Raw genomic sequence first — 16287 nt, forward strand, 5'->3', positions numbered from 1 at the left:
CCCCCTCCTTTGTTGTCTCTGTGCGCTTCACAGGATCAGGTTCTTATTGCTGGCCCATAAACCTGTCCTGCTTTGAAGTCTTGTTTACCGTGGCAGTTTGCTGTGTTTTTGCTGTGGGAAGGATGACCATGCTAAAATCCCCTCACTGCAGGTCAGGAGAGGGGTGCCGAGGCTGCAGCAGAGCTGACCCCTGGATGTCTGTTCTCTGTAGTTTCATGGAGGCTGGGTGGTTTGCGTGGATATAATTGAAGTTAGCTTTTTGCTCTCCCTCTAACTGCCCCTGAACAGCATAATTAGTTTCTAACAGCACCCCCCCACACCCCCACCCCTCCTCTCCAGGGCTCCTGTAGTGTTTTGAACAGTTTTATAGGGGCCGATCTCCTCAGCCCTTGTAAAGGATCCACCGTGCGTTGTGTTCTCCCTACCTGCAGAGCGAAGCATTTATATGTATGTATATATATATATATATATATATATATATATAAATATATGTGTGTGTGTGTGCGCATGTGTGTATGTGCGTGTATGTATGTACTTGCCTAATGAGAAGCACATGTGCACAGCCCGTTGCTGTTGCTTGCAGGGCAGAGCAGCGTGGCTTGAAGTTATTAATGGCAGTAAAATTTATGCTTCCTCCTTTTTTGCCAATTAAATGGAGGAGTCCTTCTCTTTCTGGGGTCTTGGGGAGCACATCTGGCTTCAATAGCTTGAGATAACCTAGCCTGAAGGGTCCGCGGCCGGCTCCGACCGGTCCCCCCTCACACTCTCACTTTCTCTCCCTCTTTTTCTCTCTTCTCTCTCTCTGATTAAGCTGTAGGCTGGGGTTTTGACCCTGGCCCTGTGTGTGTGTGTGTGTGTGTGTGTGTGTGTGTGTGTGTGTGTAAGGCCCTTAGAAATATGCAAATCTGCACTCTTGAGTTGTTGAGCATTGCCTCTTGGAAGCAGTAGGTGCAACAAAATGCTCTTTCTCTTTTTATATTCTCTTATATATATATAGTCTTATTTAGTCTTTCCTCCATCGTTGTTTTTCTCTCTTGAGTCCTCCTCCTCCCTTCTTTTCTCCTTAGTTGTATTCTCGTCTCTCACCCTGTTTGTTCTGAAATGTAAGAATAAGCATTACTCAGACTAAGCTAAGCTAGCATGCTAAGCTAGTGTAATCTTTAATAATAATCTTTACGACTGTATTTTTGTTGTTGTTAGCAAAAAAAAAGTATTTATTAGAATACACTTGACACTGTGATGGGCAAGGATAGGCAAGAGATACTACAGTGACCTAATAGTCATAATGTAATAGCAGCAATACTAGTGCAGTATATCATGTTAAATCAGGTGCGCCCACCACTAACCATAGTCACATTAATGTTGAATGCTGAAAAGTCTGAATAATAAAAAAACAAAAAAACATCATGCTTTTGCTTGACTGTGGAATAATGATATCCCCTAGATATCCGGGGAAAAAAGGAGCCTGGTGCAGTGTATAATATGTATAATTTTCACAATACACAATATTTACTGTGAAATTTTGACACAGACAGAAATGCGCCGATGGCAGATTCTTAAAAACAGCTATTCAGATGCTATCCCGCACTAATCACACTCTTTGTAATGCAGTGTGCAGTTCTTTAGTGTTCTTTACGCACTGACGATATGCTGATGATAGGCTTGGAAAAAATGATCCAGAGTAGGATTAGAGCAAAGTTGTGATGCTGTTTGTTTTGCAGCTGTGAGGGTGGCAAGGTGAAATATGTGGTGTGGTAAAAAGAGCAGCAAGATCGTTTGAAACTAACAAGTAGGGTGAAGCCCTTATATTGAGACCCAGTGCAGTAGATAGAAATTAGGCCCTAGAAAAGTGCTTACAGATAGCGGGGCACAATAGGCCGAGTCAAATGATGTCAAAATGTCAAAAAAGGTTTTTGTGTGGCAACAGCATACTGTAACTTCAGTATAACTAAAGCTTTTTGTATGTTACCTTTATTTCTGTTTGTATGTTGAGCACGCTGATGTGTATGTAAAACATTTGACTGGTCTAAATAGGTATGCTTTCATTGGTTAATTTCCATTTTGTGTGTGTGTGTTCTGTTTTAGGAGATGAAATGCAGAGGCATCTTGCCATGCGCATCCTGTACCACATCAGCATGGACGACCGTTTCAAGTCCATGTTCGCCTACACCGACTGCATTCCACAGGTAGGAGCTCAGCCTGCATTAACACAAGTCTTCAGTACCTCCAACCCCTGGGTTCTGCTTGAGAGGCAGCTCTACACTACAGCTGCTCTCATATGACCATGCTGACTACCATGCTTCCTCTTGCTTTCTCTCTTTTACTCTCTCTCTCTCTCTTTCTCTCTCTCTCATTGTGGTAATTAACAAGAACAGAGCGCTCTGCACTCATACACTAAATTGCAAGGACCACTTTTTTGTCTGATGTTTGGTTTTGTTTAGTTTTTGGTTTTTGGTTTGCACTGCAACTCCTTAACTACTAAACTTACAAGCAACTACAAGCCTAAATGATCACACGGTTGCCACAAACTGCAAACACATGTTAAGTGATCTCTTTTGTGTTCATTTTTGTTGACAACAGTATGTAGTACATGGTCAGAAACCATGTGAGAAAATCGCTTTGAGATTGCGCAGCACGGTTTGAAGCAAGTGTGCGATAATCTAGAGTAACTCATCTCTTAATTAGCAGGTTAAGAGGTTGTGTTTCAGCAGGAAAATCACTTGACACAGACCACGGTTTAGGCAGCCATTTTTCATAAAGCTACATACCTTCATAGCTCCAGAGCAAGAGTTAAAGAAGCAAACTTCGAACGTGGCTAAGCAACTGTTTTGGGGAAAGTATAAAATATGTAAACTATTGTTTTAGGACAGAACTCAAGACTGAGGCCAAACCGACCAAGCTAACTGAACTCATCTGCATCATCAAGACATGATGGGAAGGGGGAGATGGGAGCATGGGACTTGTAGTCAGAGTACACACGTTTTTGCCTTCAGGACATACAAAGGAGCATTGGGCCGGCAGTTGAACGTGAGCAGGGCAGGTGCCAGTAAGTCTAGCCGTTGTGTGATTGCGGCTCCAGGGCTGCTGCTATGTGATCCTCCAGAGCCGTGTGATTGCGCACCGCTGCCTCCTCTCAAACTCGGCCAGCCTCGCCCAGTCCTGCCTGCCACCCTGCTTAATGTTAACGTGACACACACACACACACACATGCACACATTTGCACATAGACAAACTTCAGCTTGCACACCCATGGCCTTCTGTTCAGTTCGGGGCATTGAGATTGGATATGAGCTAATAGAGAGTGACACAGGGGATACGCTTCTAAAATCAGGAACCGTTTGGGGGGGGGGAAATGGCAAACCCCCGCACGTCTGGAGGGGAAAGGACAAATTGGGCGCAGGAGTCTGGAAAGAATGTCCCGTGTCAGTCTGCACGATTTAGGGGGCTTTAGAGGAGAGAAGCAGGCTTCAGATGATTAAGATTGCTCTGTTCCGCTTATTAAAGTGCTTTGTTTGTGCATCCCTGAGATGGGGGTTTGCGTTCTTCTTACACAGCTGGAGTGTTAAGTTTTGGCTGCATTGTTGATTGGCAGGTGATGAAGATGTTGTTTGATTGTGGTGAGGAAAGGATGGACCCTGAGCTCATCTCCTTCTGCATCAATCTGGCTGCCAACAAGAGAAATGCCCAGCTCATATGTGAAGGTCGGTGCACTTTGTATGCAATACTCCTCTAATACTCTTCTAACCTTGTCCTGACAGTCAGCAGCCATGGGCTATAAACATTTAAATGCACTATAAACATTTAAATAATTGATACCAACAAAGCAGAAGCTATAAAAAAAATCAGGTAGGTTTGTCCTCAGATCATAATGTAATTGAGAAATGGCAGTCCAGTACAAACAGGAATGGTGAATTGCTCATAGGATTGCTAGAATAGCAAATCCAAACCCATGTTAGACTGTGAAAGATCTTCTGGTGATGCACTATTCTACTGCACAAATATTGCCTTCATGGAAGAGTCATTAGATGAAAACAGTTCCTTTAACCTGCAATGTTAAAAAATTATGTTTGGAGAAAAAGGTGCGGAATTTCATGAAAAGAACACTTCTCCAACTGTTAAGCACAGGGGTGGATCCATCATTCTTTGGGCTTGTGTTGCAGTCAGTGGCATGAGGAACACTGTACTGGTAGAGGAAAGAACAGCAAATTTTGAAAGCAGACATCAACCATCTTTGGAAAAAAAGGCTGAATATTGCTTCTACAGCAGGTTAATGGTACAATTGGCTGCCTAAAAAGGTGCAAACTGAATGTTTTAACATGGCTCTTTATAGTCCAAGACCTCCAAATCAGCAGTGCATGCAGGACCTGGGGTGTCCAACCTTTTACATGCCATCGTACATCCTCGACCCACAAGAGCATTTATTGGCCTTTTCTTCTTTTATTCTAAGGTATGCTACTAGTTTCTGTACTATAGCTGTTCTCCTCTCACTGCAGGCAATGGGTTGAAGATGCTGATGAAGAGAGCACTGAAGCTGAAGGATCCTCTGATGATGAAAATGATCCGGAACATCTCACAGCACGATGGACCCTCCATGAACTTATTCATTGTGAGTGTAACACAGTCAATCACTGAAAGCATGTCCTTGTTCTTTTAGGTTCATGGTTCCGCAGTTGTAGTGGCATTGTTGATAGTGCAGTGCTGTTTTTGTGCAGGACTATGTTGGAGACATGGCAGCTCAGATCGGACAGAACGAGGAGGAGGAGTTTGTTATTGAGTGTTTGGGCACCCTGGCTAACCTAACCATCCCTGACCTGGACTGGGAGCTGGTGCTTAAAGAATATAACCTGGTACCCTTTCTCAAAGACCACCTTAAACCTGGTGAGACTGTTATTAAACAGCTAAAGCAGTTTAATAGTTTAGTCTGTGCATTGTGTTTTGAGTTCCTGCACTCCATCTTTTCATTTTTGCAAGTATAGAACCACTTTCCAGATGACAAAAGAGGCACATACCATTACAACCAGAGGCACAAATAATTTCCACAAATCACTGGACAGAACGTTTTAGCACAAAAGACCAGCACTATGTACAGAAGAAAAGGAACACTGCACCACAACACAAGAATAAATAAGAAAACAATGATTTCGAAGGTGTATGTGAACTTTTTACAAAAAGAATGTAAGGGCAACAATCCATTACATTAAGCTGAATAGACATTGGGTCATGCAACAAGACAGTGACCCAAAGTACAGAAGTAAAACAAACTACAGAATGGTTGTAAAAGAGGATGGTTTGTTGGATTTGGGTTGTTGTCTTGTTGCATCACCCAAAGCAAACAGAAAAATCAACTAAAGAATGGTTAAAAACAAAAAGCCTTGTTTTAGAATGAGCAAGTACAAGTTGTGTGACATGACCTGAATAGGAGCTGTGCATGCAACACATTAGCAGGGAGAAATTCTAAACCAGTGTTGTGCAGATATTTTTTCAACTACCGGAAACTTATGGAAAGAGGTTCACTTATCCTAGATATTCAGTCTCTTTGCACATGTTTACATCTTTTTTTATTTGACTATTTACCCTGTGGCCTTTATCCTTGACCTTCAGGCTGTGCTGAAGATGACCTTGTTCTGGAAGTGGTCATTATGATAGGCACGGTCTCCATGGACGACTCTTGTGCTGCCATGCTGGCCAAGTCAGGCATCATTCCGGCTCTTATAGAGCTTCTCAATGGTAGGGCAAACAGTAAAAATTCTGCTCCTCTAATGCATAATTGCTGAGAGAAGATATGATCTACGAATTCCTCTTGTTTCCACAGCACAACAGGAGGATGATGAGTTTGTGTGTCAGATTGTGTATGTCTTCTACCAGATGGTGTTCCACCAGGCCACCCGAGACGTCATTATAAAGGAGACTCGTATCCTTAACGCTTGTGTACACGCTGTAAACTCTGGTGTTTATAGGCGAAACCTGCTGAAATTAACCTATACTCCAGTCTCATTAAATCTTGTCCTTTACCTTGACACTAATCTACAGAAGCTCCAGCATACCTCATTGACCTGATGCATGACAAAAACGTTGAAATTCGCAAAGTCTGTGACAACACACTGGACATAATTGCTGTAAGTGTTTGTTTATTAGATCCTGAGAAATAATAGAACTTAGAAATAAAAGAACTTGATAGTAGGAGTGTCGTTAAGAAGATGTCTTCTGAAAGTAGACTTGCGTGACTGGCTGTGGTGGTAAATGCAGTGTGCTATGGCATGGTTCTTGATTTGCTGTGGATCTTTCAGCTCCACAGTGATCTTTCCCAGGCCTCAGATTAATGTAATTAGGTCTCCATTATCCCAGGTTTCTTTTGGAGGCCAGGGGAAGTGTTCTATACAACTGATCAGGCAGGGCTATTAAAGCTGGGAGCCACATCAAAGGGCCTCGAGGTGTCTGGTTAAACTCAGATAGGTATGGAGGACAGAACACAGCTCTGCTAAATACCACACACGCACACACTTGCGCACGGTCTTGTTAATTTCCGAGGTTGTTTTTTTTTTTTTTTTTGTCAGCTGACTGAAACTTTGGTTTGAGATTTTATCACTTGTTTTGTTTCCTGTTTTGTGTTCTGTGTATCCTGTGTTTTCTTGTGGGACATATTGTTACTTTCTCTGCTCTCTGCTCCTTGCATAGACTCCACTATCCCCATAGCAGTTCCTTAAGTGCTTTCCGCCCAATGAAGAGGGGTTGTTCATAATTCATTTTCATTCGGCACTCTTACTGGCTATGCTTGAAGGTTTTACGTGATTTGTTTATAAAACACTCAGAACCCTGGTTCACGTCCACTGTTATCCACGTCGCTCGGAAATATCACAACCTCTGTTATGGTAAGATTGATTAGCCGGGTCATTAAACCTGTTCCCGGCCATAACTGGCCAAGAAAAGCCAGCCAGGGCACTTGTGAAGCTGTTTAGCATTTGATTAATTCACACATTGACAAAAAATGTCAGCCTGGCTGTGGGTTGGGCCTGGCCTGTGACAATGGGCCTGTTTAAGACCGGGGCCTCAGGTGGCCGATCATGCCCATGGGCCTAAGCCCTGGATTGGGATGATTAATCAGCGGCGCAGGGTGCATGGAGCTCAGTGGAGCTTAGCCATGCCCAGAGCCTCAGAAAGAGGTTTTATCAAGCACTAAGAAAAGAAAACAGCTCCTTGGCTTGTATTCTACACACCTGCATTCGCTCTGTCCTGTCTTTATTAAAGGAATTCTTCACCATTAATATTCTCTGAACTGAATAGAATGCCATCAGCTAGCCTCCTGAAAGCCTCCTCAGTAAGTTTGGGTCCTGTTTCAGACTTTTCTGAAACATTTTTCTCTGTTCACTTTTGCAGGAGTATGATGAAGAATGGGGGAGGAAGATCCAGAATGAAAAGTTTCGCTGGCACAACTCTCAGTGGCTGGAGATGGTGGAAAACCGGCAGATGGACGAAGCAGAACCCTTCATGTATGGCGACGAGGGAGAGCCCTTCCTGCAGGGAGGAGACATCCTGGAGCGGCCCGACCTATTCTACAGCGCAGGTCCGAGACGGCAATGTCCGAGCCCATCCAAAGCCAATTATGTTTATGTCGTGAGCTGTGGAAGTTCTATGAAATATAGAGGAGTCCCACATACATTTGGAGGGGTGGCATATGGCTAGATTTGAATAGATGCTAATTCTTTGATGGTGCTGTACTAATAATGTAGCTTCTATGGTTTCCCTGCAGATGGATTAATCACAGCAGACAGTGCAATCAGTCCAGAATTCTTCACAGACTTCCAGAACGGAGACTTTGTTGGACCACAGGGTTTTCCCAGCAGGTAAATACACAAGCTCCAATTCAGCATGTTCTGGTAATTTCCATGCTCAGACACCAAGCATACTAATCCTGGTGAGCAACTGTTGATTTGAGTCAGGTGTGTCTGAGCAGAAACCGTGCTGGATTAAAGCCCTCCAGAACCTCTTGTTCAAGTGTTCTGACATTTGAGCTTGGTTAGACATACAGAGTACACACCGTATATATATGCATTATGTGTGTTTATATACACTCAGGTCTCTAAGTATTTGGCAGTGAGCTAGTATTTGTAGTTGTGCGTCTATGCTCCACCACAATGGAATTAAGAATGAACAGTGGGAAATGTGACTGAAATGTGAAGAAGCCTGCAGCTTTAATTCAAGGAGGTTAAAATATTGTGTTGTGAAAATATTGCCAAAGGTCTGATACCCATGGACCAAATGCTGAGGCCAGAACTGTACTGCAACCGCTTGTAGTGGTGCCCCCCCCCCCCATCAGACTGATTCTATCAGTCTAATCTGACCTTTCTCAAATGTTATCAGTGGTTTGCATCTTCAGCCAAACTTTATTTACACACCAACCTCCTGGTGAGTGTTCTCACAAGTGATCTTTCTTAAGCAATAGATTTTAGATGACTTCTATGGTCTTCCAGGTCTGTTTGTAATGCTGAGCTCAGCTGTGAGTTCCTCTTTCTAGTAGTTATACCCTACTTCCCTTGCTTTTGTCACCTATTTCAAATGCATATTAAGAGTTCCCATTAACTGCCAAATGCAAATCCAGGACTTGGAATCAACTCTAGATCTTTTTATCTTCTTAATTTGTCATGAAATATTAAGGGAACAAGACACACTAATGTAACTCATGTATATACCTATATATATGTGCCTACATCTCACAAGGCCCTCTGTGAAGCAACTTTGCCATTCTGCACTGTTGTTTTTAGCTGCTACAAAAGCTGCTGTGTCAGAACATTCTCCTCCCCTGCATCCCTGTGTGTACCATCTCTCCTCCTCCAACAGCAATAGCTTTAGCTTGGAGAACAAACACAGCTCCCCACCCCAGCGCTCTCCGCCCTGGCCTCCAGTCTCCCTCTCCTGCCGCCCTGGCAGCTCCGGAGAGCACAAACCTGACGACTTGATTTATGTGCGTTAGCGCTGTTTAATAAGCTCTTTTGTTTCCCTGAATGCTGCGATCTCACCCCCTGGAGCACACGATTGCATTCGGAGCAAAAGTCAGTGATGGACTCGGTTGCTTTTATTAGCTGATGCTCCTGGGAAGTGTCTCTGTTTATGTGTTGGTCTTGGCTGTAGTGTAGAGAAAAAACTCTTAACTGAACCTGAGACAGGAGAAGCTCTCAATTATAGACAGACATTCAGAAGGAACGAGAGAGAGAGGGAGAGAAATGGTGGGGGTTGCCTTTAAAAAGGATGAGTGGGCCTGTTAAAAGCAAAGGAGCAAGTGAGTACAGAGGAAGGAGGGCTGTTTTTTTCCCTCTGCTCTTTGTAAGCGATAGCTGTAAAATACACTGAGAGCGCATGGGGAATTAGCCGGCCTGAGAGTTTGGTTTTCATTTGGCCGGAGTGGTGTGAGAGATCCAGGTTAACACAATAATGAAACCCAGCCTGCAGGAAGCGTATAGCCAGATGTGCTGGGAATGGCTTTAATAACGCTTACTGGTGTTAGTACAAATAGTAAAATGTGCCTCTTCATTTGCTGTATTAGCTAGCTTAGTTACAACTGATGAAGAGAAGCCCAGTGTAGACTTTACTGGCACCCATTAACAGGCCCTAGAGATTCATTCAGATGTTAGAAATATGTCAGTAGCTGAAGATCAGGTGTCATTCCCACAGAACTTTTGGGGTCTGACTGCTCAGATGTATCTGTCAAACTAATCGCAGTTAATGTGATCCACAGAACTAAAACTCAGCCAGGAATAGCAGGCCTGGCAGTGTAAGTGGGTGTGATGCAGCGTGCACATACTATCCCAGTAATAGTTGTCATTATTTAGTAGATGTAGATTGAAATATCATAAGGCAGGCACGTAGAAGTGCTTACATGTTGAGTTTAAAAGTTTAAAAGGAAAAATAATACCGTACATATTTCACCCCATGTTTAAAAAAACAGGGCATTCTAGATATTCCTGTAATTGTAGCTTCATTTTTGTGCTCTGTAGCTTCCCCAGTCAGTGTCAAATTATCTACAGCAGGGCTCTTCAACTTCAGTCCGAAAGCCTTGCTTAGGTCCTATGCTCAAACACGCACCCTGATTGTACTGTACCTGGTTTAGTTGATATGTTTGAACTGGGATAATGGCACCAGGCCTCTGGTACCAGAGCTGAAGTGAAGAACCATCGTTCTGGACTAAGATAAGGTCTTGAAATTAGCTGAAAAATGCTCAGTTCTAATGCATGACTGTTACGAAAGATCTGAACTATAGATAAACTGTATCTTGTTGTTTAGCTCAGCCCAGATGACCGTGAAAAGCTCCACTCTGGTGGCTCCAACAGCTTAAATGGAGCACAAGAAGTTTGTATGTCATGTCGCCATGTCCTTTTCCGGCAAGTCTCCATGAGCCGAACAATCTTTGAGTGTCTAGGTCTCTGAAAAGGGGAAGGAGAAATAATTAGTGGGTGGAAAAAGGGCTTCAGGCCTGTCGATGCTTGTTTTCCTGTAGTTCATACTCATACGTTTTGTTTTGTTTATTTGATTTGCCGACAAGACTGGATTATTATCCTCCAAAATATTGAATATTCCAATCTTTCGAACAGTAGTTTTTATGGTAGCAGCTTTATCAGCAAGCCATCATCACAGGCCCTCACTGTTCCTGCGAGGATTGTGACCCATCACGACCGAGCAGCCAGTACTGCACAGCATGGAAGAGGCACACTTGCAGTCAGTGAGGAATGATGAAAAACAAGGAGAGGATAATGCGCTGATTTAGTGACACCGGCGAAAGGGGGCTGCTTGAGCAACGGCGTGTTGGGCTGAAGATCAAAGTGCGCCGAGAGAGAGAGTGAGAGAGGGGAGGTGAGGTGAATACCGCTTCCTGTTTAGAGGTCCCCATGTGTGTGTTTAACAGGCTCTCACCTCAGTCCAGTCTCTACAGGGGCCAGGCTGGAAACACTGCGGCCTTTTGTCTACCTCAAAACCTCCCCAGATTCCACTCCTCTTCCTGTCTGCGAACAGGGAACAGCTCAGTGATGAAATGGACTGCGTTTGGCTTTCAGCGAATCTGCCTAAAGGGACAGTTTGGAATAGTTCTCCTCGCTTAAAAGATTATGTTCAGTTTACTCTGAATTGTACAAGCGACACAGTGATTGATCCAGTATGCACCAGAGTCCGTCCGTAGCTTTCTTCGCCGCTTGTGTTTGCCGCTGCCGTTCTGAGTAATGTGTGCCGGAGTTCTGGCGGCGTGCTTACTTGGCTCATCCTCAGGACTCTGACTGTCTCCGCAGATGAATTACCTGCCTTTCCCCCTAGAAGCTGTTTAAAAGTATGTCAGAATGAGAACACGTTCTGGCACACGCTTGTCCCTTAGCTATAACGCTAAAATATGAGCATGGATAAACTTGATTTCCAGACAGCAACGTTTCTGGGATATATTGAAACCACCAAACTAGGAGTAGTTGTCCTGTCTTGTAGAACGAGGAACATTTTTCAAAAAACACAACAAAAAAAACCCTAATCTTCTAGCAACGCAATGCAGATAACCCTAGAAGTATGACAAGGTAGGTTTTTACAGTGTTCAGCCTTACAGTTTACAGTTCCACTCAGTTCCAGGTGTTGTACCCTAGATGTCCAAATGTTTGTGGACACCCCTTCTAATGAATGCCCTTAGCTACTTTAAGTTTCTAAGTCCATTGCTGACACAGGCACACAGCTTGTCTAGTCCCTGTAGAGAAGTACTGCCAATAGAATAGGACTCTCTGGAGCAGATAAAGCATGGGCTAGAGGGCTAGTGGGCTAGTACAAAACCCCCAGCATTGAGCTGTGAAGCAGTGGAACTGTGCTCTCTGGAATGATGGTGCTCAATTTAATGCTTCTGGGATGAGGTGGGGTGGTAATCATTAACGCTCTTATCAGATCCTCACAGCAATGCTCTTCCAAAATCTTGTAGAAAGCCTTCTTCCCTGGCCAGGAGAAACACTGTTTTAATACCCTTGATTTTGGAAGAAACCGTGTGTCCCAATACTTTTCTCCATATAGCATGTCTAGGGGTGGGTGATCTGGCAGATGCAGTTTCTAGGAGACATATGTAACACATATTGAGGTAAGGGTATCCTACCCACCTAGCAAGTGCAAAGCCAGTTGTACTTTCTAGGAGTCCCAGCCACTGGGAAATGAACCAGACATCTGCCAATGATGGGTCCGTCGCCCGATTTCTGCATTTTATGTAGTGTTGTAAGTGTTGAAGTATTTATTTATCAGTAATAGTATCAGGAGATATGTACATATGTACTAGTAGCATAAGCCCACAGTGAATAGTGCCTCTCTGAAAGTGAAATGGACATAAAGGCTTTAAGATGGCTGTAACTACCATCTTTACTGATTGCATGTCCCACACTTTCAGAAACCACATAAGCAAGTGTGTTTTAGGCTGCTCGCCGACTGCTGCAGCTCTGTCTCTAAATCATGCAGTTTTCTCCTAACATTTATATTACTGTCTCTTATTTGAATTGTTAGTATTAGAAGCAACATTAATCTATACCTAGACAGCTACAGGGCTCCTCCGACCAAGGAGGGGAAAAAAAAAAAAACATTTGGAGGCCAAGAAGGATTGGGAGGGGGGCTGGCAGTGAGAAAACGAGCCGCCAAGTGTAAGCGATTGCATGGAAGTGATTTTGGCTAAAAACAACACCGTATTATGGGAGTAGGTAGGGGCAAAGCAAACAGCTCATATTTTTAGGAGGACAGCGAGGCCAACTAGCGCTGGGGCTGAGATAGAAACAGAAACACAGGAGGGAATAAAAGCACAGGATGAAGAGGTGGTGGTGGTGGCGGCGGCGGTGGTGTTCGTTCAGAAGCACCTCATACATCTTTCAAACCCACAGCTTTGGCCTGTTGCTTGGTTAAGCGTCCGAAATGTATCTGGGCTCTGAAATAAGCAAATTGGTCTCTGTTTATCGCCTCAGAGCTTATGGTCTTAATCAGGAGGCCGCAGCAGTTGCTTGCAATTAATCTAGCTGCATTCGCTGTCTTTAACTGTCTATACAAATGCACAGTATTCCAGTGATTAAGGAGACTTCCATTAACTGGCCCAACCCGCTGCAGTGTTTGTGTGGAAGTGCAGAGGCTTTTGCAGTCTTGATTTATTGTGCCTCGTTTCGCTTTTTGAAAGTTTCATTGGTGTTTCCCATTTGCCACGGAGTAGACGCTTGGCCCCCGCATGAAATATGGAGACAGCTGTGTTTGTGTTTGGCTTTTTTCCTTTTTTTGCAGCACTGAAGTGCCATCTAGTGGTGAAGGACTCAGATTTGAGTACAGATTTGAGTTTGCTGAGATGTCTGATAATTTACATCCCTCATAAATGTATAATGTAGAGTTTAGAGTAGTTATAGAATAACTACTTTCAATAATAAGTTAATAAGCCTGCAAGATTAACCCCTTAAAAAAGTCAAGGCTGTTTGGGAACGATTCATTTTTTTAATCCAGCAAAAAAAAGAAGGCCTGAAAATGTGCGCTCCGTTCTCATCCCTCATAGCAAACTTCAGATTTAGGCTAAATCAAATACTCCGCTTACTCTAAACCATAAAGCCCATTTCCATGCTACCATTGACTCATTAAGCTGCTTATCTTTTGTTTCCTTTAGTGCTGTATCAGACGGGTTTGGCCAAGTGGCAGGAGCCCCTGTACGTCCAGCAACGGCCTACGGCTTCCGGCCAGACGAGCAGTACTTCTACAGCTACTCAGCATCGCGGTAGAGCACTACAGACCACCTTGACTATTGAATAAATCAATAAATCAATAAATGTTACATTTGCTCATGTTCTCTATCAAGTAACGAAACACTAACACTACCAATGTTATTTATTCACTCCATTTCAAATGCCTTAGATTTGGGTCGGACAATGTTCCCACTGGCTTCATGAGGACGGTGGTTCTAAGCCTGCCATTACACTACTTCATAATGTCTGAAGCACTGACTTGAAAATGTGTCGTTTTTCTTTGAACTGAGAAGCACGGGTGCGTCGATTCAGAGGCACCACATCGCCTTTGTTTCAGCAGCCTCCTGCACTACAGTGTAGGTAGGGTTTGTTATTTGCATGATCATTTAGAACTCCGTTCAGAGGTCCAGTTCATTATAGGTATAGAAACGGTGTTATTCTTCGTTCATTGCATGGTGTAGTACAGTGTCGTTGAGATTTTAAGAAGGTGTCGTGTAGAGCTTAGAACAACCCAGATTCTGTGGAACAAGAGCTGTTTTTAAGTTATTCATGTCTATGGCAGCTTTGGTAACAGTGGACCACCCAAACATTTAAAGTAAAGGTTCGGGTGCCTAGGGCATAGAATTGATCACTGGAAACTATGAGAACAGCTGATGTAATTGATTGGCCAAGTAGGGTCCCACCTACCGAGGGTCACAAAGTGTAAGAATCTAAACTGGATTCAAGGTCCAGATTAGAAAACCTCTGCTGTAGTACATCTGGAAAGGAATCGCATCCGTCTGCTGCTATAGCGACATAGTTATCTTACTAACCATTTTAAATGTCCTGTTCATGTATTTCTTCACTCTAATTATTATACTAGTCATTATATACTAGTTTTATTGCAGTAAATCAAGAAACCATAGTAGTCACTGTATAAAGTAACACTTTACTGAAGGCTAGCGTCCACAAGGCTGCATGATGCTTACACAAGCCTTTTATAACAACTGGCGTTGGTTGTCATGAAGGCTGCTTTTGCCAATAGTCATGTTTATACCTCACAGCAAGTGTTTTGACAGCTGATTCTTGTTGGAATGAGCTATTAGTAATATAAGTTCATGTCAGTTGTCATGAAAGCTTATGTAGGTGTTGTGTAGCCTTATGAACTCACCCTTATCAGTAAAGTGTAACCCTGAAGACTGTATTAGGCTGTTTACACCTTGCATAACATCGGATCACACATTTATAATCTGATTGCTCAAACCACTTTCAAAGGTGATCAGAGACGGACCCCCCCCAATCAGAATAGTTTCCTAACAGCTACACTTTTCCATGAAATAAGCCAAATGCCTGCTATATGAAAGAATGACAGAATGATGTATGGTCAAGGGGAAACATGGCACAATTCCCCCCGCCCTGCCAGCTGCCCTGTCAGCTGTAACACCTTCTCCGTCTTTTTTAAACCGTTTTTCTTGATATTTAGTAACAGGTGATTGGTATGTTACCGGAGGTTAATGGAAGTAAATGATGCAGATATTGTCTGATCAAACTGAGGACGAATTTTAGTGAAAGCTCTAAATGGACCACGGATGCAGGTTAAGCGCAGGTGTCAACAGCCTCAATGAACAGTTAATTAATAAGGGGTTTACCTCTGTGGTCCGCTTACCTGCGTTCACACTTCACACATCTTCAAACACTGGACAAAGTGTGTAGTTGGAAATGTGTGACACTAGCTGAAGTGTTGCTGTGTCTTTATTTATTTATTGTGTATGCAAAAGGTCTGTTGCCTTGTATCTGTTTCTGGTGAACAACTGCTGAGCAGCTCAATATTGTGCACTGTTGAATATTAGGCTTTTTTCTTTGGCAAAAAGTGAAAGTTTACTATATATTAAGTTTGTAAAGTAATGCTGTTCAATATGTAATTCCATATGCTTTCTTTGGTGCCTGAGAATGGTCTTAACTGCTGTTTTTTATATAAGATATATTGTTCTTTATTCCTGTGGTGCAATATTATACAAATACAAATTGAAAGAAATCTGCTTACTACCCGTCTTTGTTATTCCGAGAAAGCTTATGACGCATAACACACCTTAGTATCTCTTTATTGTGCTTAATCTGAGCCACCCTGTACTAGTTTCACACTCATTCATGTGCTGCTGTGCCACATTCTGCGTTTGGGCAGAGAGGGTGGCTTGTCCTTCCGAGACGTCCCTCGATTGGAAGTGATTAATTGCTTAGGCTTCTAAAGGCCTGGAATGCAGAGAGATAAAGCCCATTACTTATCAAAGGGTTATCCAGTGGTCTGAACACTGATGGATGTCTCCCCTCCAACGTGTGTCCATCACTGTTAAATTTCCATCAGCTTTCCTACATAATTGAATGAAATCGTTAAGGTAAACAAAGTCATTCAGAGTGGTGGATGAAATCAAGGGTTGTTCTTAGTGGTGGTTATGGGAACCAAACATCAGAAGCATTTAATGCCTCTGAAGGTACGTCACAAAGTCACTATATGGACATTACTACATTCACCTCAAGAACATCTCGGATCTTCAAACTGTCCACTTTTACAGGAGAAGGTGAAAGCCTTTGGCGCATTTCAGTTGGTCCT

At 43.2% G+C, this 16287-nt stretch overlaps 1 protein-coding gene across 1 annotated transcript in view; it reads left to right on the plus strand.

Annotated features, from left to right (window-relative positions):
* Positions 1–15714, plus strand: part of kifap3a (kinesin-associated protein 3a) — a 32827-nt gene extending 17113 nt beyond the window's left edge. The window contains exons 11-20 of the mRNA XM_072681511.1: positions 2086–2186; positions 3593–3701; positions 4494–4606; positions 4713–4878; positions 5602–5727; positions 5813–5911; positions 6031–6116; positions 7375–7561; positions 7748–7841; positions 13625–15714. Of these exons, the coding sequence (XP_072537612.1) occupies positions 2086–2186; positions 3593–3701; positions 4494–4606; positions 4713–4878; positions 5602–5727; positions 5813–5911; positions 6031–6116; positions 7375–7561; positions 7748–7841; positions 13625–13736 (1193 nt within the window). The 3' untranslated portion in view covers positions 13737–15714. The remainder of the gene's footprint in view (positions 1–2085; positions 2187–3592; positions 3702–4493; positions 4607–4712; positions 4879–5601; positions 5728–5812; positions 5912–6030; positions 6117–7374; positions 7562–7747; positions 7842–13624) is intronic.
* The last annotated feature ends 573 nt before the right edge of the window (positions 15715–16287 follow it).

The sequence above is a fragment of the Salminus brasiliensis genome, chromosome 1, assembly GCF_030463535.1.
Source record: "Salminus brasiliensis chromosome 1, fSalBra1.hap2, whole genome shotgun sequence".
NCBI lineage: Eukaryota > Metazoa > Chordata > Actinopteri > Characiformes > Bryconidae > Salminus > Salminus brasiliensis.